Consider the following 25,516-nt stretch of genomic DNA (forward strand, 5'->3'; position numbering starts at 1 on the left):
CCCGGTCCTGTTGGTTCATCTTTGCCAACTGAATATTGCCAGAATGGGTGGTGATGTTTGGATCTAATTCATCAAACCATCCATCGCTCCAAACCGAAGGCCGTTCCGTTCGATTTTCCCACACAAAACACATTTCCTTCTGCAGAGAGACACATTGCACCACAACTGAACTTGGATGGCGAGCGTTGACAATCGTCATTTGCAATCAAACTGCAGCTGGAGTTTCTCCTTCTCCGGCCGGAAACAGGGAAATTCAAATTGGGAGGAAAATGCCTCCATCTCTCACCGTGGGTTGAATTTTCTCGCAGGGAAAACCGCTGGAAAGAGGATGTTTCCGATGGAAAGTGCGTGATTGCACCGCACGTTGCGTTCGATGTGGAGCAGTTGCAGTAGAAAAGTGCGCGTTTCTTGTGTTGTGCCTCGGTTTCATTTTTCCCTAGCCTCTTGCGCCTTCCATTCAACTCGTTTGCTGTTGGGGCATGGGCTGTTGGCGCGAAATTCTGATGCAGTTTGCTGTTGTGCGATGAGGGAACGAGCGTTTTTCGTGGAATGTCGCCAGTTTTTCTCGGTTGGTGTAGATGGGAAAACAGAGAGGCGCAGGGCGAAGGGATGCTTTCGGGTCAATTGTAATCGACCGTTGATGCACCGAAGTTCAAACATCGTTCGCGAGCTGCATAGAGAATGTCAGTCGGACAAAAACCAGTGACCACGTACGAAACAACGGTGGTTCTTTCGCGTGTTCGCTCATGGAAGCTCGGAAAATTCATGCACCGTTTAGGAGGCGATTTTTCTAACCCGTGGGAAACTTCCGACAGGGAAGAACTGTAGAAGGCGATGACAGGAAGTTTGATGAATGTTTGAAGTGATTAGCATTGAGCAAGATTTAATTGCACCGTTTTTAGACTACAGATAACTTTTTAGTGTTTGGCAAGCTTTATCAGAGATTGTTGAGAGCGTAATGAAAAGTGAAATTCGAATTGAGATGAGTTCTTCATTTGATTAAACAAATAATAGGTCGATCGTTGATAAGTGCAACGGGTAAAACTGCATATCGACGAACAATTTTTGGTGCCGTGACCAGGATATTTTCTATAGGAATTCAACAATTCTTGCTATTTACGCTATCCAGCTGTCTATTTTCTTGAATTTACGCTATCTAGGTAAAGCTATTTAAAGTCAAAGATAGAATACAGCCAAGAAAAGCAGAACATCCAATTGGAAATAGCAACAATGACTATAATTTAGCACCACAGAGCGCCAGAAAAACCAAAACACCCCAGTTGGTCACGAACAGCGTTTGTTTCCGTTTCTTATCAGTGCTCACGCCAGCAGAAGGGATATTCGCTTCAATCAATCGCTCATGATTGCGCCATTTTCGCTTTAAATAACTGCAACACCAAGGGAAATCCTTGATGAGAAAATGCTCGAGTGATATGCAACGACTGCAGGTCCAGTCTCTTCCACCATGCCAGTCCCGGCGTTTCGTTTAAGCCTGATCGGAAAAGCAAACATCATTGCTTCGGATCGATTTCCTCCCCAGTCGATCAATCATGATGTGGAATAGAGAAGGAAAAAAGAAGCTGATGCTTCATCTTTACATCAGTTAGTGCACCATTGTACATCCGAAACAGGAAGAAGGCGAGTGTGGAACCAGCTGACATAAGGGTTTGAAAAAAAAAGCAGAAAAAGGACTGAAGGGTGAAACTAAAACAACGAGTGCAAGATGCAGCGGGTGATTTCGATGACTCCTAGAGGAGAATGTGCACTTGCCAGGCAGGATGGGGACTACCATCGCCTCTACCCCTTCTTGAAGCCAATTTCGATTAGCATTCGATGCCAATGGTTGCCAACTGCCAGTCGACCGGAAGCGATATGAGCGAATGCTTTATTCCCGGTGGCCACTTTACCACAATGGCGATAGAGAAGAAGAAAGAGTCGGCAGTTTTAGGATAACGATGTGAAAGAAGGGATTTCTTTGGGGTTAAGGCACCAAAAAAAGCAGGACTAGTCTTTGAGCAAATGATAAGCACGATATGTCGGATGGATTGAGGAAGGAAAAACGAGCAACACGAGTGATCCTTGACTGAGAGTGAGGCAGGCGAGAACGATTCACTAGAGATGCTGATGCACCAGAATGATTGAGCAGATTTCGAAACTTTTCTTAGCGAGGATGGTCTACCATTTTCAAAATCACACACACCGAAAGCAGGAAATCTTCACGATACTGCGATTTTAAGAATCTTCCCCGTAGCCCCATCGCCGTCCTCTATGTCCCATTTGAGCAACCACCGAGGCTGTCGTTTAACGAAACAAAGTTTGCGGCTTCATCCGGTTTTGATTTCTCACCACTCAGCCACTGTCCTTGTCCTTCGAGGGGATATTTATTCTTTTTCTTAGCATCCACCCCTCCCATGCAACAGAAGAGGGTGCATTTCTGTGGGTGTGTGTGTGTATCTTGAAGGATCCCACTAGCACTGGCGTCCTCACTAGCCCGCTCGTTAGAGTCGTTATCAGCGGCGATGCAACGTTCGCTCGGAACGTTCTTTGCCCGGTTTGACGCTTCATAAAGTTCATCATCATTTCCTCATCGGCGTTTCCATCCGTGCTGTGTCTGCTCCTTCTGCACGGGCAGCCTGAAATGCATTCCTTGGCTGCAGCACAACGATTGTGCATGCTTTTGCTCTGGATCTGCACATCTTACACTCGGAGCCGCTGTGTGTTGAGTGCTATCCGACGAAGCTGAAGAGAACGGCTATCAGTGCGAAGTGATAGCTCCTTCGTGCGATGGCAAGGCAGGAAATCACTGGAGAAGTTGGAAAGAACTCGCTTCCTCGACGAAACTTGTCTCGTGGGGGGCGACGGTAACGAGGAGTCCGTAGAAGGACGAAACGATCTGCAAACACACAGAGCAGCAGAGCTTGCACTGGCGGAAAGCAGGAAAAAGTGGTCTTCCTTCGGTTGGCCGTTGTCAAGAAGAAAAGGCTCTGCAGTCGGACTGATACCGAACATCGTTGCATCCCGGAGCTTCCTATCGCTGAGTTGCCTTGCACTGAAATCGGATTCCGGATTGGTTCCGAACGCGTCAAAACCGTCCAACCACAATCCAATGCGCCCCGGTTTTCCGCAAGATGGCATCCCGTGTCCCATGGGTTGGGTGACGTTAAATATTATTTATAAAATTTCGTATCACACAATTTATAGCGAAACTGCATCGCACAAGATTTGTTCGACTGCGAACACGATAAAAAGGGTTCGCTCAAGCATTTGGGCCGTTGGAGTTGGAGAGAAAAGCAAGAAGCGCTGTTCATGCTGTGTCATCGCAGGGAATGGGAGGACTTTGAAGCAGGCGATGCTGATTTTCCTGCTTGCAAGCAGAGAAGAGAAGTTTCTAAACATCCCCATTCCCAGTGCTCGCATAAAGAAGGACACCTAATCCGACATCTCGTTTCTCGCCCGGTTCCAGCATGCCTTCTTCCAAACCAACGACACGATAAACGACGACATTTTATTTCCGTTGTCGTAATAATATTCGGAAAGATTTCCCGGAGCCCGGAGAATGGGAATGGAATGAAAAATGCACGACTTTCAGCATGCACCAGGCGACAGCTTTCCCATTTCCGGTGGGATCGTTCAACGATCGAGCGCTTGCCTGCTATCGATTTTTCCTCGCCAGTTTGGAAAGGTGTGGTCGGAAGGCTCTCCAAAATATCGTTCGAACGGAACGGAACGGAACGGATCGGTTGTTTGCATAATGATGAAGACGTTCGATAGGTTCCGATTTTGACACTCCATTATCGGGTAAAAGTTGGCGTCGGATTATTGCCATTCATTCCGTGCTGGATGGACGATAAATGGCTGCCGGTTGGAATGGTCCGCATGTGCTCCAGTGTGCTTGTTGTAATCTGTAGTCAGCACACGTTGGTGTCGGACGATTTTTATGAGAAGTTGCAAAAGGATATTACACACATTTGATGATCTTTGCAGAGCATGATTTCCGGTTCCAGCCGGTGGTGGTCGAACTCTTTTATCATATTCGTTTAACTCAGTGGACTAAATCACCAGTCAATGATGGTTTTTTCCTCTGTATGTGCCATAAATCATCAACATTTTTCACTTACGGTTTCGAAACAATCGATCTTCTAGCGGCAAACGAAGCAAAGGATCATCTTTCTATCGCATTTCATCCCGCAGCGAAACTTACCTGCAACGAAAGAAGGAAAGGAGGATAAAAATTGGATAAATATCGACAAGAAACATAAAACGCGGATATGGCCACGGGGAGATGTCCATGTCCAAAGAGGTGAAATTTATGCACGGTCACACAGTGCAGGACTCGAAGGACGGTCGTAACCGTAAGGATATTGCTATCAAAGATGACTCCAAGCGACAGTAGCTTCGACAGGCGGGAACAGTATGGGAAATCGACAATAAATTTCACCATCCCAAATCGTAGCAAGCTGAAATAACGAAATCTATCACCATACCCATTTTCGTCCGGAGCTTTAGTACGCGGTGAAGGAATGTTTTATATTTATTTTCTCCCGGAAGGAACCCACCATTTTCAATTTCGTGTTTATTTATAACATTGAAACGCGATAGAAAGTGGCGCAACGCGGTTTTGCTATTCGCATTGTTTTATTTTGTTTGTTGAACAATAACTTGTATCAATCCCCTCCTCTTCGGATGAATCGTCCAATGTAGACAACATGACTAACTGTAGAATGGGTATTATGCGCTCGAAGGTCGGAAGAAGGGTGTCCGCGAAGTAGTAACACTCGTAAAGAGACCGTGCCGCCAACGAACATTCGTCATATCCTTCGCGGCGCAACCGAGTCACACAGTAGTCACCTTCCAGATCATTGTCGAAGACGTCCGCTTTGAGTGGACCGAACTGTAGCCTGAATCGTTCCGCAAAAGGTCCGTGTTGGTCCGAATAAAGTCCCGCCCGGATGACGAAACAGCGCAGCAGGCAACGGGACTGGTCTGTGGCGAGGAACAATTCAGCCGAGCTGGTACAGTTCTCGAAGTACGACAGCGGCAAACTCAACACGTCCAGACAGAAGTGCATGGTTTCGGCAAGCCGCTCGTCACTCAGAGGTACCACCTTGGGACAGTGAATAAGCTCGCCGTACTGCTGCAGGTAGCACTGGAACGTTTCAAACGCTCTGCTGCACAGTGCATCACCTTCCGGTGCTTTAGTCTCGACACAGACAGCCGTTCGCTCACGGTACGTCGTGTCTCCAGCGTCCGGTAGGAAGTACTGCTCAATGACGTGCTCGTTAAGGACTCCTTCCGAGTTCCACCATTGCAGTATCAAACCGACGCAGCGGATCATAAGTTTAGTTTTGGCATCGTTCGAATAATTATACACTAGATACTGGTACAGGCGGTGCTTCGGAAGGTTCAGGTACGTAACACATTCATGCTGTGCCTGGACAAGACTAGTTTCGATTCTGCTGTGTTCACTAAACCCAAAAGCCCCCGCCAGTCCTAAAGAAACTAGTGCACCGACACACAACCGGGCGGAAACCATCGTGAAGAATTACTACGAGCCATCGAGGCAAAAAGTGTGTGGCTTTATAGGAACTCTTGCCGGTGGGGCTGCGATCGTGCACAACCGGGAACGTGATCGGGAGCATAAACAGACCCACTTATCATCATCGGAAACAGGAACAACTAAACTATTTCAGGTAGGTTGTTGCTGATGTGCAAGTGAGTTTGGATTAAATGTTACAAGCTTGCGAAAAGATAAGAAAAGAAACAATACCGGAACTGACAAGAATGCATTCGGAACCATTTACAAATAGACAAAGGGACGATTCAATGCAGGAAGTTTCCGACTAAGTGGCTGCCTACCCTTTCATTAGTGCTTGTCGAGCTCTGCTTGTCGTTTGGCGAATCCTTCAATGTGCTCTTACATACATCAAAGAACCTCGCCTATCTGCCATCGAAAGTTCTCTGTCTTCCACGCAACTCTCTTATAGAGTACATACGTGAGTAATATTTGTTAAATGTTTCAAATATTCCAGTTAACCTTCACCGCCATAGATAAATCAACAGGCCAGCTCTTGGTATGATTAATATTAAAAAATGGCCTCCAGAAAGCCTCCAGAGTTAGCACAAAGACTATGAACTGACAAACCTGTTTATGCGACCGCAGCTCACATTCACAGCTCAGTGGTTCGTGTGGAGTTGTGGGTACTGAGCCATGAAATAACGTACGTGGGTGTTATGGTTTCGATAAGTTGAAATCAGACGCTTTCAGAGGTGCATTTCAAATTTTACATATGCTTGCTTCTGCTCTGTTCATGCTAGGGGACAACTCCACCCGGAGTTCCATTCCAAATAAGGGAAACGAGGCGCCAGGACATTTGGGTTGGATTTTTATTGCCAACTCTCCCTGTTGAGTACCTTTCGGGAGGTTGTAATTAATTTACAACTGATATGGAATTTTCCTCATCAACGCCTTCGTTCAATGGAAGCGACGGGCGATACCGCCATACTGCAGTAATAACACACTGGAGTCGGTGTTTTGAGGCCGATAAGAGAGCTGTGAGAGAGACGCATTGGAAGGACACACACAAATCCGGAAAGTTGAGTTGGGTTTGATTTGTACTATAGAATGTGTGGTTTTATAAAAGTTATTTCAATACTAATGAAACTTCTCGTTTTATGAAGTGTTTTATTAACCAACTCTACCAATGTGTAGTTGCCTTAAAACACAAATTAATCTTCAAATACAGCATCGCAACATGAGACCCATTTTTTGGATGGTTTTTCCTCAAGAAGGTGTCAAAGAACTTTAACGATTCCTTCCCCTGAAATTCATCCCAAGGCAATTACTATTGCTGTCCATCAACACAAACTGCTTTTCAGATGGCCATCACGCGTTTGAATTTATAATTCGTTTTTGGAAAATCGGCACTCGTAACGATGGAATGTTTACTTTCTGGCAACACTTTCCTTGAGAAGATACCTTTCTTCTATAACAGAACGCCGTTATCCTCCTGGAATGCTGTTTGTGGTTGAAGTGAGATAAGAGCGTTCACTTACCACAAACAATCCCCTTCGTAAGGACTTTTTTCCCCCTTCCATTTTCACCCCCAATCACCCACTCGATAAACCATCATTCGATTATGGAAAGCGGTAAAATGTCACCAACTCCATCGATTGATTCGACCAACTTCGACCCAAAGTCCCGAAGAACCAAAGTGGAGGGAAAAGTCCAATTTTTCGCACTGTCAATCGCGTTCAGAAATGTCCAGGCCGGGACGGTGTGATATCGGGAAGCATGTAAATCACGACTACACAACCCAAACCCGGTGTGGTCCGAGGGTACGCAAGTGGTCTAAGCATAAGATTTATGTTTCAGCATCGATATCACGCTGACGGCGGTCGCTGTCAACGTGTGTTGGTACTTTTTCGGTGTAATATCAACAACACATACGCTCGCGACTCGTAGCAAAAAAGCATTCGGTCAACGACACTAATCAAAATCTGGTCTATCCGGGTGGATGGATTCCTTCGGCAGGTTCACTCGCGTACCGTTTGTAATCGTTTACGCTAGGGCTTGGGATTTACCTTTGGTGGAGAGATAATTTATCGCCATCGGCCGTGAGGACGTTGGAATATGTAAAAACAACGTTTGTTAGGTGCAGATAAAATGTGTACTGGAAGTATCTATTGTTTGCATTTCGAGCCGCATATCGTTCCGCATTGCTCTGTTGTATCGGAGAGGGTTGAACAAACGCAGCTAAAACAGTGAACCAATTCAAAACTATCTACAATTTTAATCAAATTTTGAGTATTTTTTTCCAAAGTCCACATTGTAGCACCTTTTTGGTATTATTTGGTCCACAATTTGAATAATTAATTAGACATTGAATTAAGGAGAACACACACATTCAAAAGGATTCCTCCACAACATCAACTGGAACATTTCACTCTTGATAAAAGCCATATTCTCCACAACAAACGGACAAGAAAAGAGACCTTCCAAGTGTTTCTTTTTCTTCCGTCGATCGCGTAGACTCCGCTCTGTACACGCGATTTGGGGCGGTGCCAGTCGTCTCGGTCGAATAAGCATACACCCTTTCGTTCTGCATTTTAAAAATTGTGTTTTGCTCCACCACAGAACTTCGCCATGCTTTTTATCGGACTATTCTGTTTTCATCCCGTTTCGAGGTGCTTGAAAGTATGTTCCTTGCACACCAGCGCGTACTTCTTTTGCTCTCTTGCTTTATCTTCGCAGCTTCATTGGGGAGTAGCGTGTTTGGAATCGATCGTTTACATACCGAAGCGGTTGGCCGGTTGGCCAATCGGAGTCGAAGCAATGTTCACCAACACTGTAATCCCTCGGTACATAAATAGCGCAGTTGTATGTTGAGGGGATGATCGCAGGTTTAATAATAATCTCCATGCTGAGAGTGTGAACTACAGAATGCGAGAGAGTGTCCGAAAGATGCAGAGGAAAGTGTTCGTTTGGATGAGGGGATCGTTTTCTTCCATTGAGCATGATGGAGTACTCAAACTGTTGGATATTTTTATCAGTTTCCAAAAGAAGACACTTTAAAGGATCTAAGCCACAAGTCAATTCTAAATCATCTTCATCTCTTCTACGCTGTTCCAAACTTAATGGTAATTTCAATTTGTTTTTCTCAATTTTGAAATGTTTATCAACTCTCCGCCCAGTTCCCTAATATTTTAAGATTAATAAAAATAATGTCGATGACAAAAAGTGTTTTCATTTAAGACGATCGGAAATCTGGCCAGGCCTTAATCTCCCCCAGCTTGGTAAGATCGCTGACCATTTTTCGATGAAACCTTTACCATCCGGCCAGGAATAGAGGGCGGGATTTACATCTGCATTCAGTTGCTTCTCTCGACTTGCACACCAACAAAGAACCAACTATCAACGGATAGCCATTTGCGATCTACTAAGGCTGGGCAGGCGAGGACCGGTAAGAACGTGGCGCAGGGAATAAATCCCTGATAAGCTTTCAACGCACCATCCGACGCAAGCAAAGTGAAGGCTCGCGTGTACAGGGAAGGTTGTTTGGGGTGGACATAAGGCCCGAGTGATTTCATAAATCCCGAAGGTGGTTCTCGACCGATGGTGGTGCGGAAGAATTTCCGTAATTTATTGCTTTAAGTGCTGGATGGCGATAAGGAAACTGATATCATTCTTCTCCGCCAAGCGCCAGCGCCAGACTCCACCGGGGTCAAAGAGAGACGACGATAGGCGGGAGTGTAGGTCGGTTCGTTGCTGTTGCTGCCGTTGAAGTCTTTAGTTTTGTTACCTTAAACCGGACAGCAACCAGCGGAATAAGCGACGAGAATGGGCGAAAGCAAGGGTAACAGAGATAAGTCAACGAGAGTAGAGAGAACGAGAGATGATATGGTCAAAATGTAAACCATTTTTCGTCGGCTTAGGGATTGCTGATCGCGACAATATATCGCAAAATACCAAATTGTCGCGCCATGGTCCGTCCTCTCTGGCGACTTCATGAGACCCTTTTCCTTGGCAAGAAAGCACTGGAGTTTTGCGGATAAGGTTGCGATGTAAAATTGTAGCCCTGGAGAAGCTTCTCAAAGAGCTCAGGCGCTTTGTGTAGTTAGTCACTGGATAACCACCCTTTAGGGGCAAGCAGGCGGCGATCGTTTGTAATGGCGCCTATCGAAGATAAATTGGTTCACTTCGTGGGTGACTTTGTGGTGCACTACTTCTTTGCAATAGAACGTGTAATCATGCCTATGAGATGGTAAGTAATGATGTGCATTCCGCAAGAATGTTCAAGCACATTTCTGATATTGGCACAACGACGCCGTTTATCGCTTGGCTTCATTTTCAGTAAACCATTCACCAGATTAGAAGCACCTCCAGCGATCGTACCGGCTTACCGCAGAGTGTATGATTCATTAAACTCGGATTATTAATTAGCACGGACTGGCTCTCGAACTAATCCTATCACAGCCACAGCAACCGTCGGCCAGAGCCAGCAGTAAAAGGTTTTCGGTCTTCTGATACCCCAAATCATGGTCCATTTAGTTAAGCTATCACACATCAGCCTTTGTATCGCGCCGTCCACCACTGGGACACTGACGGAATAATATCTCCGCACCGTGCAGCAAGTCAAGGACCTCTGACATTAGCACGACCAACCGAGGAAGCGCGCTATCTGATAAGCCCAAGCAAGAAGAAAAGCAGCTCAGTCACTGATAGTGATGGCGAGGCGAAAAGTACGACTGCGTCCGAAAGCGTCTCCCAATCTGAGCGCTCCAATCTAAGCTGGGACGGCAAAAACACACCAAAAACCAACGAAAAACAGCCATTTTTGGATCTGCGAATCGTAGATTTGGCGTGCTGCTGGTTCTGTCCTATCGGAGGTACGGAACCTGGGGGTCCAGTTCGAACGGGCGATTGGAAGGGTGAAGAAAAGGCAAAATAAAATAAATAAAACCACTTTAGATCGTATGCCTGCGATCCATTAGGTTTATCATGGCGCACTGATCGAACGAGGTGCCTGGGGAGATGAGACGACGACGAGACGAAGGAACAGGAGACTGACGATGGCGACTGATTCCGATTGTGTCGACAGCCTTTTGCTAACAGTTAACGGTCGGTGTGACGTGAATCGTAAGCATTACGCTACTTACATCGCGTTGGACATCCTCTTCAATGGTCGATCGTTCCGAAGATCTTCTCTCGCGCCTCTCTCCCTCTCTCGATTCGTCTGCCGATCGTATCACTCGGAACAATAAAATTGCAGTAAATTGACACACACTGAGGCGGATAAAAGTACATGCGTTTGTGATGGTCGGTGATGGTCTGTTGGTGGGATGACCCAAAACATGCCGAAAACAGGCAATGAAACAGGCTTTAACGGGTTTCGTGTGTCATCATTGAACTCGAGACATGAATGTCCCAATCGAACAGAATTGTTGCGAAACAAATGAAAGCAGTGAAAGGTAGAATGAATTACCTTTCTCCGTTCGAATCAGTTGATGATGAATGTTTTCCTAAGGTACTTTGAGTCGTTGAAGAAAGTTTTATAAATCATTTCTAATGGCACTGCGGACAAACTAAAGTAATAAAATGAATGAGGTTTTGTAATGTCGAATATTCCAACGCAAGTAGACGGAGAAGTAGTGTTAAATAATGCAGCTCTTTTTATTTACGGCCCTATTTCCTTCCATCTCTCAGACCACTCTACAATAAGGATTATGATGATTATCGCCTTTCGCTACCAATGAACTGAATCCTTCGGTCATTTTGTAGCTATTTGCCCCAATTGCGTAGCAGTCCAATCGGTAGTGTTTTATTAACGAGCGATAACCATAAGTGAGTGCTAAATCGAGCACAATACCGACTCATAGACAAAAGAGTTGAGCGATCGGGCAAGCAACGAACCCCACCAACAGATCGCTTATTGATCTAGGGGTAGAACAGCACCATAAAACAAACAACGCACCGCACCGGGAGCAGACCGTAATGTAATGCGGCACGAGCAGATGCATAATTAATGAGACAAATTATACAGCAGAGCGGTGTGGCTGGTGCTAATGTGAAAAACAAACGTCATAAAACAGGTAACCTTTCATCGTTCCCCGGGTCCCGGGGAAAAACACATACAACTGGACGAAATTAACAACATAATTATTGTTTCGCTCTGACCGTGGCCAATCGAATGGAGTGGAGGGGCAAGTGTGCCCCCACTCCAATTGCTTCAAGGGTTCTGTAGAAAGAAAAAGCCGAAAATTACACCCCATTAACGGATTATTTGACTAAACAACTATTATCCAACCAACGGGCACCATTCGACGGAGTTGTACCGATGGAATATGGTGTGAACTCACGCCACTGCGGTTGAGCTTAATCATATGGTAAGTTACCGCCCAACCGAGTGTGTGAGTTCTATTCGATTAACCTGATTACGATTGTATGGCTGCTTGATGAGAGTAGAAGCAGGAAAGAAGACGAATGGTTTATTTGATCTCAAAGGAAGTCAGAAGTGTTAATTAGATCGAAAAAGGGAAGCTTACACAGGGAATTTCGATCAATGAATATCTACAGGAGAATGTTATTTATCTAGCAAAGCTAAAACAAAGACCTAATTAACAACCGTGTCTATTGGAAAAAAGTGTAGAAAGTGATAAGATTGATCAAATTAAGAAAACATTCGATGAAAAACTCCCCAACGTAGGATTAAGTAGCATTTCGTTTGTATTAAATTAAACATTCGGTGTGTGTTTTGGATGAAAGGCTCATATCAGCCTGTGATGCCTCCCAGAAGCCCTTAATCACCATTCGTAGCACGGAATCCTAGGAAATAGATGTTGAATGTCAAGTGCCTAATTCCAGTGCCCCTTCACTTGGCATTTGCTTTCACCACGATAACAACCATTCTCGGGCCGAACAATTCGTCCCGGATGACGACAACAGTGGCCACGTTTCATCAACGTTGATGATGATGGCGACGATATTGATCGCTGAGCCGACTGGGACGGTTGTAACTGTCAACGCTCAGCTCGGCTTTTGGTCGTTGTAATCGGGCCTCATCAATCTAAACATTACGCCACCGTTCTGGGTCACTACCGACAGACAGTACGCCACGGCTAACGGCCTAATTCATAATGTAAACAGCCCATAATGAGTATGTGTTGGGACAGTCGTACGGCTCCCGGGAACATTGCAGCTGTCCATCAAATTAACACCATTAATTTCTCTGATCGATTAAATTCGGTGGATAGAGCGACTGATAGACATCGAGCGATTGGATGAACACCATTTGTTTTCTGATTTTTCGTTCATTTTCGAAGAATGCAGGTGGAAGTCCGACCATCTAATAAAGTTTTCATTGGTAATACATGTTTGGTTTAATTATTGTCCTTCAAAATTGATTTGTTTCTCTTCTGGATAATAACAGTTCTTTGTGGAGTAAAGAGTGATGATTATTTTGGGCTTTGTTAGTTTGAGAGTATTGGATTGCAGTTAGTCGCCACAAGGATCTCTTATATGAAATTAAGTATTAAAGTTTGCATTTAGCCCGTTTTTATTCGTTCTGAGTGGTGAAGAATCGTTTACACTAGACATAACATGAATAAATATATTTCAAATGCCATCAGTGACTCCTTTTGGTCTACACGACTGCTTCCATCGCAACTCTTTTTCTCTCTGTATCATCATAATTGTATACTTTCGGGTTTTCCTCACCATTTTCCTGCTCAAATCCCATTTCGCAACTGACGCGCTCAAAACAATCAACACATTTGCAAACGAGCGTGACACTTTCCCGGATAGGATTGTACGATGATTCTTCTGCTCGTGGCTACTTCTTGGTTCTCTTCGCTTTCCTCGTCACGAAACGATTAACTTTATCTGCTCCAACCGGGTCTGGACTTTGTTTGGCCTGGGGTGAAACGTCTTTGTGGGAGATGGGTTTCCATTTTTTCAGTACACTCCATGCCGGTAAGAATCGGATAAGTCCAGTATATCCCATCCGCCGGAAGAGACAACGGAGACACTCGGATGGATTCTGACGCGATTTAGAAGCCGGCTCCACCACCGGCTCGTTTGTTTCTAGTCGGACGGGTTATTGTTTATGCGCTATTTATATCACCCACCCGAGTACGGCGACCAAGACGAGTTATGGAAGCATCCTTTATTGCATTTTCCAGCACGGTTGACAGATAAAGAAACAACCGCTCGCTCGAGTCCCGACTGTCGGTTGGACATTTCCATTTGCAGTTGGATTGCTTCGAAATAAATATCATATCATATGAGCAAACACTCACATTTGCAGGAGGGCAAAAGGAAAAGAAGACGAAGAGGACTCGGTGTCAGCAAGGTCTTAGTCCTGGTCTTCAGGTTTTTTATAAGTGCAAATGGAATTCATTCTAGAGATAGTGATATAAAACGGTTTGCAATTATGTGCACCGAAAATTATTTGGAATTGACTTTAGAGACAGCAACAAAACCCATGGACGGTGAGTCGGGGATTCACCCAAGCGGAACCCTTAACCGGGAACTAGAAGGTACAAGGTGCCTGTGTCATATCGTAAAGTGATACGCACTTCAAGGTGAAAATATGTGTTCATAGTTACCCAACCGGCACACTGTCAACCCTAAAGCGTTGGGAGGTTGTTAGTTCTTTCAGAAGCGAGGGGCAAGGTGAACCACACCACACGATCGTACTCCATTCGCGAGTGTGATAAACCTCCTCCTGGAAACACAAATAAAATATATTGTCTATCTAGTTCCGATGATGACCTGCAGGTACCAGCAGGTTTTATTTGCAACCACACCCAGGCACACCCGGCAGGAGGACCACAATAGGGATGAGAAGGAGGAACTTTCCTATCGGTTGCAGTGTGCTCGCGGGTCTCTTGCGGGTTCCAGTTGTCACGGAAAGTATCAAGGAAATGACAACGGAACCGCGCAACAGATAGCATTTGGAGGCGCCGTGCAACACTCCGCGACTTATCGCACATTCGGAGTTGGAAGAGGGAAAATAAAGTCGTCGAGGGTAACGTGTACTTCCCTGAGGTAGTGGAAATGTTCTGACGGCATTTGGGAAACGTTCGCTCTTAACCATTTCCAATAGGCGAGAGAAAGAGCGACAAGACGCGGGGAGTTACTGCGTTATGCTGGTGAAATTTATGCACTCGGCTGCTGCCACCTTCATCTTGATAGTGTTGAACAACGAGTGTTTCCGGTGAAACTAGTTTTGTCGCAGAACGAGAACGCAGAATAATAATGCAAACGTCTTTGGAGAAATAGTACCAGCGTTGGAGAAGTGCGGTACAATGGTAAAACATTTATCAAACCAGTGAAGTGCGTTCTGTTGGGCTACTTTTACGTAGTTATGAAGATTGTTGGTTCACAAAAAATCGGTTCTCGGTGTAAAAGGAAGAATGTGAAGGATTGCTCACCTTGTGACAAATATTTTCATGACCGATTTATGATATTTTACTCTGTTTTCTCTTGTAAGAATGATTTTATGTATTGCGACAATTGTAAGGCTCCATAATCGATCAGTTGTGGGGTTCTTGTAGGAAGCAATGTGACAGATAGTAAACAAAGATAGACATTCTTGCCATTTTAGATTACTACTCCTGGAGATTATATTCAATCTCCAAACGATCAAGCTCACATCAGGAAAAGAATGTTTAAAGCATGATAAATTGGAGATTGGAACTTTATTCGTCTAACCGAAATGAATGAGAATGATTCTCGTTGCCCTTTTTATGCCCAATATTAATAAAAAAAATACAATTTTTGCTCTCCCAAAGTCCGCCTTTATGCAATTACTCCTACAGTTGATATTCCAACGCACATCCTTTTCGACTCAATCTTTGTCATCTGTGAACCTGTCACCCAGCGATACATCATCATCCACTACTGAACAGGAAATCCACCCCATTCTTCGCATAGACCACCCACACGCAAACGTTTGAAAAAATAATCTTTTAAACACTTCTCTCCGACTGCATATCGGGTAGGTGCCACTTGGAGCCTTGCTACATCATCGAAGCATGATTGCTTATGGTTTTTTTCTCGCTCGTTCAGTTCGTTCACTCGATTCCTGCTGGAAAATCGTCACATAACCCTTCTGAAGATATTTCATCACCAATTCCTGCCATGAACCCTCTAAATCGGTTCACTTCCGCTGTCGGGTTGCCTCTCATGCTCTGTTCGCTGATTTAAATCTTCTTTCGATGGTTCTCTTACTGTCGGCAAGCGTCCTCGTGAGACCATGAATAACTTTCAAAGGTTTTCGTCAACGGAATGGAAAGATTGTGAGCACTTCATCGTCTAAGTTGCTTCTTTTCACAGCTTCTATCATTTTTTGGTGATTTTTCTTGTCTCCTTCTCACCCTGACGCTGGAGGTCATGATGTTCCGTGCAGTCTCATTACAACGGTAGCGATGATAGAAATGATGATAATAAATTATGCTTCTCTGCTTGAGGTATCATTTTTGCTACAATCCACTCAAGTCGTATGTCGACGGTGAGATTTGGAAGAAGATTCGCATTCATCGTGGTGGTTTGGAAGTTCCCCACGGTGTAGACAGATAGCACGTGGAGGGCAAGTTTACCTTCCTTTGCCAGCACGACTATCAGAGGCAGGAAATTAGGAAACACCGTTCGGAATATAGAATTATGTGACATGGATTTATTTATATGTTTCTTTTCACATTTTCCTGCTTTCCTGAAACAAGACTGGGACTTAAGTCTCGTTGAATTCCATCTCGTTCAAGCGGATGTCACGTCGAACGAACTCTGGGACGAGATATTCGTATCGGAATTCGAAGAGTTGAAACATTTCAATCGGAACTTTATTTACGTTCTGGAAGTAGCTGATATTTGTGGAGCAAGAGAAGAAGGAGAAGACATTCATAAAAGTAGCACCATCATGAGGAAAAGCTGATCAGAAAATGAAGCATCGCTATCAAACATTGAAATCGGTTGATTTATATAATAAGGAAAGCGTTCCAATAATACTGAGAAAGTTTAATTTATGAATATCAATCAGTGATGGATTGTAATATTCTTTAAAAGTGACTAAAATCTTTAAAAATGCAAGAGCAATCATTCTAAAGAGGTGCAAATGATAGTCTATATTTGGAAATGAAATCGATCATTGCTTACATTTGTCATCAGCTTAACCACGAGCGACTTATCGAAAGCTGCGTAACAATGTGCCAAACGTGTTGGAACTAAGTGCAGTTCAGTCCAGGAAGTGACCACCAACTGCATGGATATTTTTGCAACAATTTTATCGAATAAAAGGAATCATTAATCAGGAGAAGTTAATCTGGGATTATTGGTTCGCACTTTCATGCTCATTACTTTTAAGCAGAAGTTTGTTTTGTCCAACTTCTCACAAATATTCGTTTCAGATGTTTGGAAATGCTTTTAATTTAAACTTAAACAAATAATATGCAAATGTTGATGAAGTATTCAGCACATCCACATGCGGACAATTCGCTTCGATCGATCTGTTTTTGAATGCCATACTAATGTCTTTCGTTTTGTATTCTCCCACACCAGAACATGCGATGATTAACCACAGTCACTCCACGGGCTTTTAATCCCACTTTCATCCACCAAATCATTAATCATCTTTTCATCGATTTATCGAAAGAACCGAACGGGCGTCAACGCAACTCCCCAACCACCAGTCCACCAGTCCAGATTGATCGAACGGTTGCCGAGTCAGCAAACGTTGCTCGAACAGCAAGGACATTAAGCCCGGTGACGTTCGATTTTTCATCGATTTCATCAGCGTGTCTCCACCATCTTGGACGTGGGCGTAAGTCGGCAGGCCGATGACCATCGATGGAGAACGGTTCCCGACCAAGATAATCCATCGCTTGGCGAATACCTTTTAAAGGTCTTGGAATGGAATCAAGTTTGGTGTTTGATAAGGAACCGGTCTGCTTAGAACCGGAGATTCCGTCGTCTGGGACAACCATTTTGCAAACAAACTGGCTTGATTCGGAATGCTTCCGGTGGTGGATAAATATGGACGCATGGAGCTAATCGTAAATTCTCATTAATGACCTCGTTTGTTTCTTGTCCACGGAGCTGCAAAGAACAACTTCCGGATGGAAATGGTACGCGTTTTAAAATTCTCATTCTCGAGCGTCAAAAGCAGCAACCCAGCAACGAAACGGAACTGCTTGGCCGCCGTGATTCACCCTCGACACGACGCGAGTTATTGAAAACGGATCTTCATGGCAAAAGCACAAGCCGCGACAAACCATAAAGAGCGTCATGAAAGTGGACGCAACCCTCTGATGACGGTGGGATAATTAAATTAATTCTATTGTTGTAAAGCATCACATTAGCGACTCGTGGGGGGAAAAGACCGAACCAAAGCCAAGAGAATACGGTCCTTGTCCATATCGACTCTGGTAACCAGCGTAAATGGACCTAAAAGAAACTGCTACAATGTGGAAAACAAATCACACTTCCTGTTTGTGGTGGATGGACGCGAATTATGACCAACAGCGACGCTATTTATGTGTCTTCCGGTGGACAACGTTACAGGACATACGAAAACATATTTTAAAACACATTTACCGGGTTGTGGAGAACGAGTCAAGAAGGACATTGCGAAGGGAAAAAAAACTTCATCACACCCCAACCACATGCGGGTAAATGCACCTTATTATGTTAATGCCATTTCTATGCAATCGACTGTAAATGTATCGAACCGTTCTTCTTGACCACCTGGTAGTACGTGTAAGGAATGGGGGTTTTGTCTGTGAGTACACCGTCACATTTCCGGTGCAACGTAAGTAGGAAGTCGTTCTCGTGGAAAGAAGGACGAAAATAAACGATTATTGTGTTGGCATCGGGCTGGACCGGAACCATTGCGAGCTTATTACAACAACCCAAGCTGTGTGCTGTAGAGAAGGCGTTCATACTATGGATACCCTTTGTAGTGAAGTAACCAGCATGTCGCATTATTGGTCAGCGCCTTCGAGTCATCATATTGTGCTTTCCACCCTTTTTTTAACAATTGTTCTTATTTTATAGTAATCCTCTGTTACGGTGGGCATCAAATAGTTTACCGAAGCAGTTGGACAGGAAATTAGCTCGTGCTGTTTTCCAACTGCAACTCAAATTCAATTATTAATATTGAATTAAAAAAGGGGAGCAAAGCTGGGGCAAAATGGTTAAAACGGACTCTTTTGGCAGAATTTGTTGTATGTTCCTGTGCCTTGCTGACTGCTGCCAGCTTATGTTGATTTATTTCTCAACAAATATTTCCAACTCTTTTTGTATCGTTTCTCGTTCAGCAAATGGATAAAACAATTGAATGTTTCTATTTTTACAGATATTTCAATTAGCTTTCCACACAATGGAAACATTTTTTCCACTCCCAATAGCTCATATGCCCGACAGGTATTAATTCGCGCTGATTCTCCTAAAGCTCGCTTTTTGCATCCTAACAGTCGATTTGTTTTGTTTCTTCCACATTCGCATACAATCATCTTTTTATTTCTGCTTATAGAAGAGATTTGCATGCAAAAAATCCGCTTTTTGCTTCCAGTTTTGCGAGCTCGAATTGAAATTTGTTTCATTTTTATTTTATTGCTCTATCTTCACATTCCACTTCCATTCATCACATGCGAACCTTGCACCGACGCATCGATGCATCCAATTGCACTTAATGGATCAAAGTTATTCGCTTTCCAATGCGGCAGGACGGTGCAAATGCATCGCAAACAGTTTATTACTGCCTCTGGTTGCATTGTGTTCGATTTTACCTGTAAACACTAACGCATCCACACGCAAACACATCGATTCGATGCCGTTTCTCGTGCGCTCCCCTCGCTGCCCTCGGACATCCGGGACATCGGTAGCAAACCGGAGGTCGGTCATGCAGGAAAAGGGTGTCCCTACTGTTGCATTTATCACGTTACCAACATGCGACCACATTCTGCTGCGTGTTGGCGATTGCGTTCTGTGCAACGGAGTAGAAAAGCGTTTCCCGGTGTGGCGTCAACCGGTTCGCATTACATTACGCACGACTCATTGAAGCGTGTGCCAATTGAGCGTTGTGTGGTTTGAAGTGGCAAAGTGAGCAACAATGATTACGATTATTTCAGTTCTGAAGAAGTGTCCCGTGTGAGAAGCGATATTAAAAAGTCTCTCAAATAAAACTTAATTTCTTTGAAGTAAAACTACTTTCCATGGTTTTGGGCTATTGTTGTCCAAATGTCCATCGAACTTTCAGTCGGAATAAATCACGACGATCAACGCTCTGTGGGGTCTGTCAGTGGCTTTAAATTATTCACTATTCTATCGCTGCTGACATCAGCTGGACGATGGCGAAATCGAACACGTCATCGATCGATCGATTGCTAATTCCACCGTCGAAACTACTGCTGCGTTCTCGACACGTTCTCTGCATACCAATTGTACACAAAAATCGACCAATAATCTGGCAAACATTCGAGGTGGTGAAAAGGGGAAAATGAAAGAGTAAGAAGGTAGTCAACGAAAACAACCGCCCAATTCAACACGTGAGGCGATCGTGTGTCGCGCCTGTCCAACGATCAATGGCACAGCCGACCTCAATAAGTGGCCCCTTTCGCTTCTTTAGGCGACGTCGAAGAACCCCAAATATTAAAAGAAACAACCTAACTTGTACGAAAAGGGAAAAGAAAATACGAACTTGCGGTAGGGCAAACATATTTCAATCATTATTCAATTTGTTCACGATAGCCATCGCGAATCGAACGGAATACCGTTTCAACGTCCTCGGGTGAGTCGGACGAATTTTGCATTCTACTTGGCGGATTTGGAGAACAAAGTCCCCAAGCGACAGGATACACAGGAGGATGGGATACATCCGTTTGGACTCGGTGAAGTCCATCACATTGTTTCGGTGAATCCATAGGATGGTCCGAAATAACGAAGGCACGAGGATCTCGTTAGCGATAAAGATCGTTTCTTTGTCAAGGAAGCATTTCGTAGATATTGAAAGCTTGGTTTTATTGAAAGATAATGATTCTATACAACTTTGTGCATTTGTTGAACTCTGTGTAATGTTGAAGATATCATACAAATTTAAACTAATTTAACAACAATATGCCGACTAGTGCGACTTTGACAAAAATGCTCTTAGAATAATTAGCTTAAGATAGTTAAAGGTGGTTTTTAAATGTGATGTTATTGAAGCTTCAATTCCTGTGCGTGTGGCAATTCCTTCTTCGCTTGCTAATTGACCATCTGTCAGCGACATTTCAAGACTTTGTCGATAAGAAATACTCTCTATGCTGCGTTCAAATCCTTAGAAAGTGCTTCCATTTCTTTGACAATGATTTAGTACTTATGTCCCTGTGTCACAATAGCCAGGAAGTTGCTTTTTCTATACTTTTGTCTTCGTATCAATGCATTGCTTGTGTAGAAATACGGTCAGTCCGTACCAAAATAGCAGAAAAACCTTTTGTTTTTTGTTAATATCGATAAAACGTGGGACAGGTTGCCTTTTTGAGGGGACAGTTTTTGATTTCGGTTTGACAATGCTGTCAATTATAAACATCGGACTTGAGGTTTTTTCTATACAACTTTTTTTTCTATTCTATTTTCATTTTCATGTTTACCTTGGAATAAACATGAGAAAAATATTTAATATTTCGTTTAAGAGAAGAGCATTCATCTGTAGCTAGAATATCTTTTCTTCTTAGAGTATATTCAGACAACACACATCAATAAACTAGCAATGCGTTGAAGTGTTGAAAGTATTTAATCGACTCTAATTGAAATTGAACAATTCTTTATTACCTTCCATCATCGGTGAATGAGCAAACAAGCACTCAAGTACACACAAAGTCTGCACAAACGGCAACCCTGCATGAACTTACCAGCTGGCCCGCATCAAGCCGACGGGTATGGGTTTCAAATTTGTTAACAACTTGTAACTGTCAACGAACGCAACGGCGGCTACGGTTGATGCGGCAGCGTAAAACGATGGAATAAATGTTTCTTTTATTCGCATGCTGGCACGAGGCTCACCGGTTCCAGCCCATCGTCGATTCACCGCAGTAGAACGGAGTATAAAACGATCATCCTCCGTGTGCTGTTCCACACGCCGGCGAAATCAAAACCACACAATAAATGGGGAAAAGGAGCTCGAAAGGAACGGAGCAACGGAGCTCGGTTGGCGGCACATGAATATGGTAAGAAATCATCCCAAGCAGGCAGCATGAACGCCCCGACGGACCGGCAATCGTTCCAGCGTCGTGGTCACCGCGGGCTAAGGAAAGAAGGCGAAACAGCGAATCCGAAAACCACGACACCATGGCCAAAGATTCGCGCGCAAACATCCCAACGCCCATTCACTTAAGCCGGACGCGACAAACGCGCCTTTAAGCGAAACTGTACGATCGTCTCGGCCCCGTATGCCGGCTCGAGAGAGAAGGGGCTCCCAAGCTCATTCTAATTCCTGCTCCTTCCAACCATCGCACTTCAATTACTTGCTGATACTCCACCACCCATTTCCATTCGCCGGCGAAAAGGGCAGAAAGTTGGGTGGTTTCATTTGGAAAATAAATTATTGCTTTTTAAATCTTCATTAATAAATTGTAACCATAAATTTACACGCTGCTTGTGCCGTGATGTCTGCCCCGAAGCTCAAGAAAGGGGAGTTTTCTCGGTTCCTTCGGTTCGGACCACTAATCGGACGCTAACGTGTGTCTTTCAGGGAGTTGCGTTTGTCGCAGTTTTGTTTGAATTGCCGAGGCTCTGTTACGGTCGTTTGATCGTTATTAATTATTAATTTTCCGCTGAGTCTCTCGCACGATGATAGGAAACATTTATCGAACATCTCAAAGGGGTTTAGTTTATTGCGGCTATGAATGATGGAAATCAGGCTCGCCAATAGATAGTTGGAGCTCTTTGCGGTTCCTCGCTTACTGTCGCATTGAAATAATTTTCGGTTTTTATCGCTTTTGGCCAAACGGTCCCATTCTAGCGCGCATCGCGATGAGCTTTGGAGTGTGAATTATGTGGCCTCTCGACGATGACTTCGCGCGGGGAGTTAATGTCGTCTTTCTTGTGAGTTCGTGGTCGTACGATCAAATTTATTCATCCCATTAAGCGGCACACCTCGCGCGCGCGCTCACTCACACACAACGAAAGCACTGTCGACGCTTATCTCAAACGGCAATAGCAACTCCAGGGAAAAGGCTAGAAGATCGGACGGTAGATCGTTTGTGTGCGGTAATAATTTCCCGTCGAAACGATGGGTTCCAGCAAGACAAGCACGGGAGAGCGAAGTAAACTGTTTAAACGTGTCGTATACCTTCACTGATGTCCCGACTGAGTTCCTCAATAATTATCAATGATGACGCTGATGGGGATGTTGCAGGTGCCATAAAAGCCGTTCGGTGCTGCCATTTCCCATTCGCTATCAGATGATTTGATTTGGACAATGACGTTGAATGACTCCCCGGGGTCACTTATCTGCTGTTGGTTATTCATGAAAGTGTATGTGAGCCGTTGCGCACCAATTACTGGGGGAAGAGCTCGCGCTTAAGAGATTTTGGCTGTTTTACTCACTAATTTGTTTGTATTGAAGGTGTTGGTTAATGTGTTCATTTGTTACTTTTTGCACTCATGATCCCACCGATGTACAGAGTTTGATGCAATAGTTCTTCTTTTCACGAGCAGTGAGTTTAATGAACGCATCACCAGCGTCATACAACAACACCTTGAGCAGAAGGTCGGGTTCGTCGCTTTCACTCAAGTCTTTTGATTTCAATCAATCCACCCTCATCTTGTTGCGAGTTTGAAAGAGTAGCATGGTGCGATGGTGTTCTTAAGCTCGTTAGCAAGGCTCAAGCCCATGGCCTCGATCGAGTATTCGATGTCCGCAGCACTAAAACAAGAACCCCTTCCGAACAAATGCCCAGAATGCAGTGTTAAGGTGTAAATCACGATCTTTGCACGCCCGCTTGATCCCCCTTCGGCTGACTCGGGGTGCATATCCCTGCTGTTTCTCTTTCCTCGAGGCTAGGTGAGCCTTCCATCGGATGACGAGAATCTTCCCCTGCTGATGCACATTCGATCACGATGCTTCATTATTTCCTCCCTTGTCCTCGATCCGCTGGCTTCTCGACCCATCTAGCTGCGTTTCCACCGAAATTAAACCCCGCTCCCTAACTAAAAAGCTGCCTCCATCTCTCAGCAGTACATTTTCTCACCTTTTTAGCAGATGAAGCACTGGATGTGATCGCCTGTGCTTGCTACTCTGCTGCATTCCTCCCTCCCACGATACACGCCATTGTTTTTTCACCGTTTTGTGTTGGTGCGTCCTTTGAACTTTAACACGTGTTGTACGGTACGGGAATATTCGTCCATCCACTGGCATCGCACATCAGCGAATGGAGAGCGCAAAGGAACGATCGACCGAGCGTAAGAAAAGCGCGTGATACCACGTTGGCGTTGGTGTTGCGGAAAATAAGCGTATTCCCGCAATGCTGACCTTTTGAACTGACATGCCGCAGTTTATGAGGATCGCGCGAAGCAGATCCGATCATCGGCCCGCGCACGGAACGGCCCCAGGAATGAGAATCTCACTCCGGACACTTTGAGCCAGAAAGCCAGCCATCACGGCGAGCAGCCAACGGTAATAATGTGTTGATATTAACACCTTGTAAGAAATGTATTATTTTGCTATGAATTATGGTTTATTATTTCGAAATTAAAATTGATCAAATAATGCGATTGCGGCGCTCTGGTTTTCGTGCACTCTTCATCCAACAGAGGATGGTGTTGGCTCGAGGCTAAGATGATGATGATCATGATAAAGGCACATTCGTTTTCACACTTTCGTTTTGGAATTATGCTGAATATTACTTTATTTCTGCTAGAAAAGCCATTTCGTGCCGACCAAATCATTTAAAATATTCCAATGCGGAATATTAAAGTGATTATTCGGCTTACGCATCGAAAATGGATAACTTTTGACCTCGCCGCATGCTTACTTCCCGATGGAGGAAACCAACCCGAACAAGCGAACGAACCAAACCAAGCTTATCAGATGGCAAAAACCCAATCCTTCGCCCCGCATTCGCATGCGCAATTGTGTGCCGAGCCAACTCATGCCCGGAACAACGCCGTACACACCACAACTGTACGCATAAAACCCATCGAATGCGATCTCATTCGCGATCTGGCACGTCGAACAATAAAAAAGCGCAGCAACTGGCGCGATACGCAGAACCGAAAACTGATCTTACAGAACCGATTGTTCTCCGTGCGGTTCTTCCGTGCCCGTCGCTTTTGAGCGCTGGTTTTGTTTTTTGCTCACAACTCACACATTCGCTTCATCCAAATCGGTTCGATCCTCGCGTTGCGTTGCGTTCGGTGGAGAAAAGTGAAGATTCAAATCTCCTCTCATTCACGGTGCATCTTTCGGTGTTCGTTTCCTGCTAGCGATGTGCGACCTACTCCCTCTGCCAGCTGCGATGGGCTGCGGCTGATGGGCTGTTCGATTCGGTTGACCGGAATCCCGGATTGCCGGATTATTTATGTGCTTTATGCTGCGCACGATTGTGCCATGATTGCGATTGTGTGGACGCGAACGTAGCCTCGGTCGCGTTCCTGATCCTTTGGGGACCTCCTGCACGCTTTGGTATGAGACGGAAGGAAGACACACTCGGTTTCTTCTTGGTCGATGCATCTGCGAAAGGATTTGTTTTAATTCAAGCCCAATTCTGCGGAAGTTATCTTGATCGAATTTTTGCTGACCGAAGCTTGATTTATCTTCTCGCAAGAATCTCTCACCGAGGCCTGGGGTTTGAAGGTGGAATTACTCCGCACACTTCTTAGAGCTCTCCTGTTGTTCTCTCTTCCGATTGGTATCTCGAGCAGAGTTTAATTCTTTTCTTCATTCTATTTTGAACCATCAATGAATTGAGTTGGCAGTTTCAAATGTTGTGCAGTTGTTAGAGGCACATGTGGTCTGTTGCGGACTTATTTACGTTCCTCTAT

The 25,516-nt window shown here is 44.5% G+C and overlaps 1 protein-coding gene across 1 annotated transcript; it reads right to left on the minus strand.

Annotated features, from left to right (window-relative positions):
* Positions 1-4,621: 4,621 nt before the first annotated feature.
* On the minus strand, positions 4,622-5,533 carry LOC128716332 (general odorant-binding protein 45-like). The gene has a single exon (XM_053811252.1). The coding sequence runs from the start codon at positions 5,531-5,533 to the stop codon at positions 4,622-4,624; it is 912 nt and encodes a 303-aa protein (XP_053667227.1).
* Positions 5,534-25,516: the final 19,983 nt, after the last annotated feature.

The sequence above is a fragment of the Anopheles marshallii genome, chromosome 3 (assembly GCF_943734725.1).
Source record: "Anopheles marshallii chromosome 3, idAnoMarsDA_429_01, whole genome shotgun sequence".
Classification (NCBI taxonomy): Eukaryota; Metazoa; Arthropoda; class Insecta; order Diptera; family Culicidae; genus Anopheles; species Anopheles marshallii.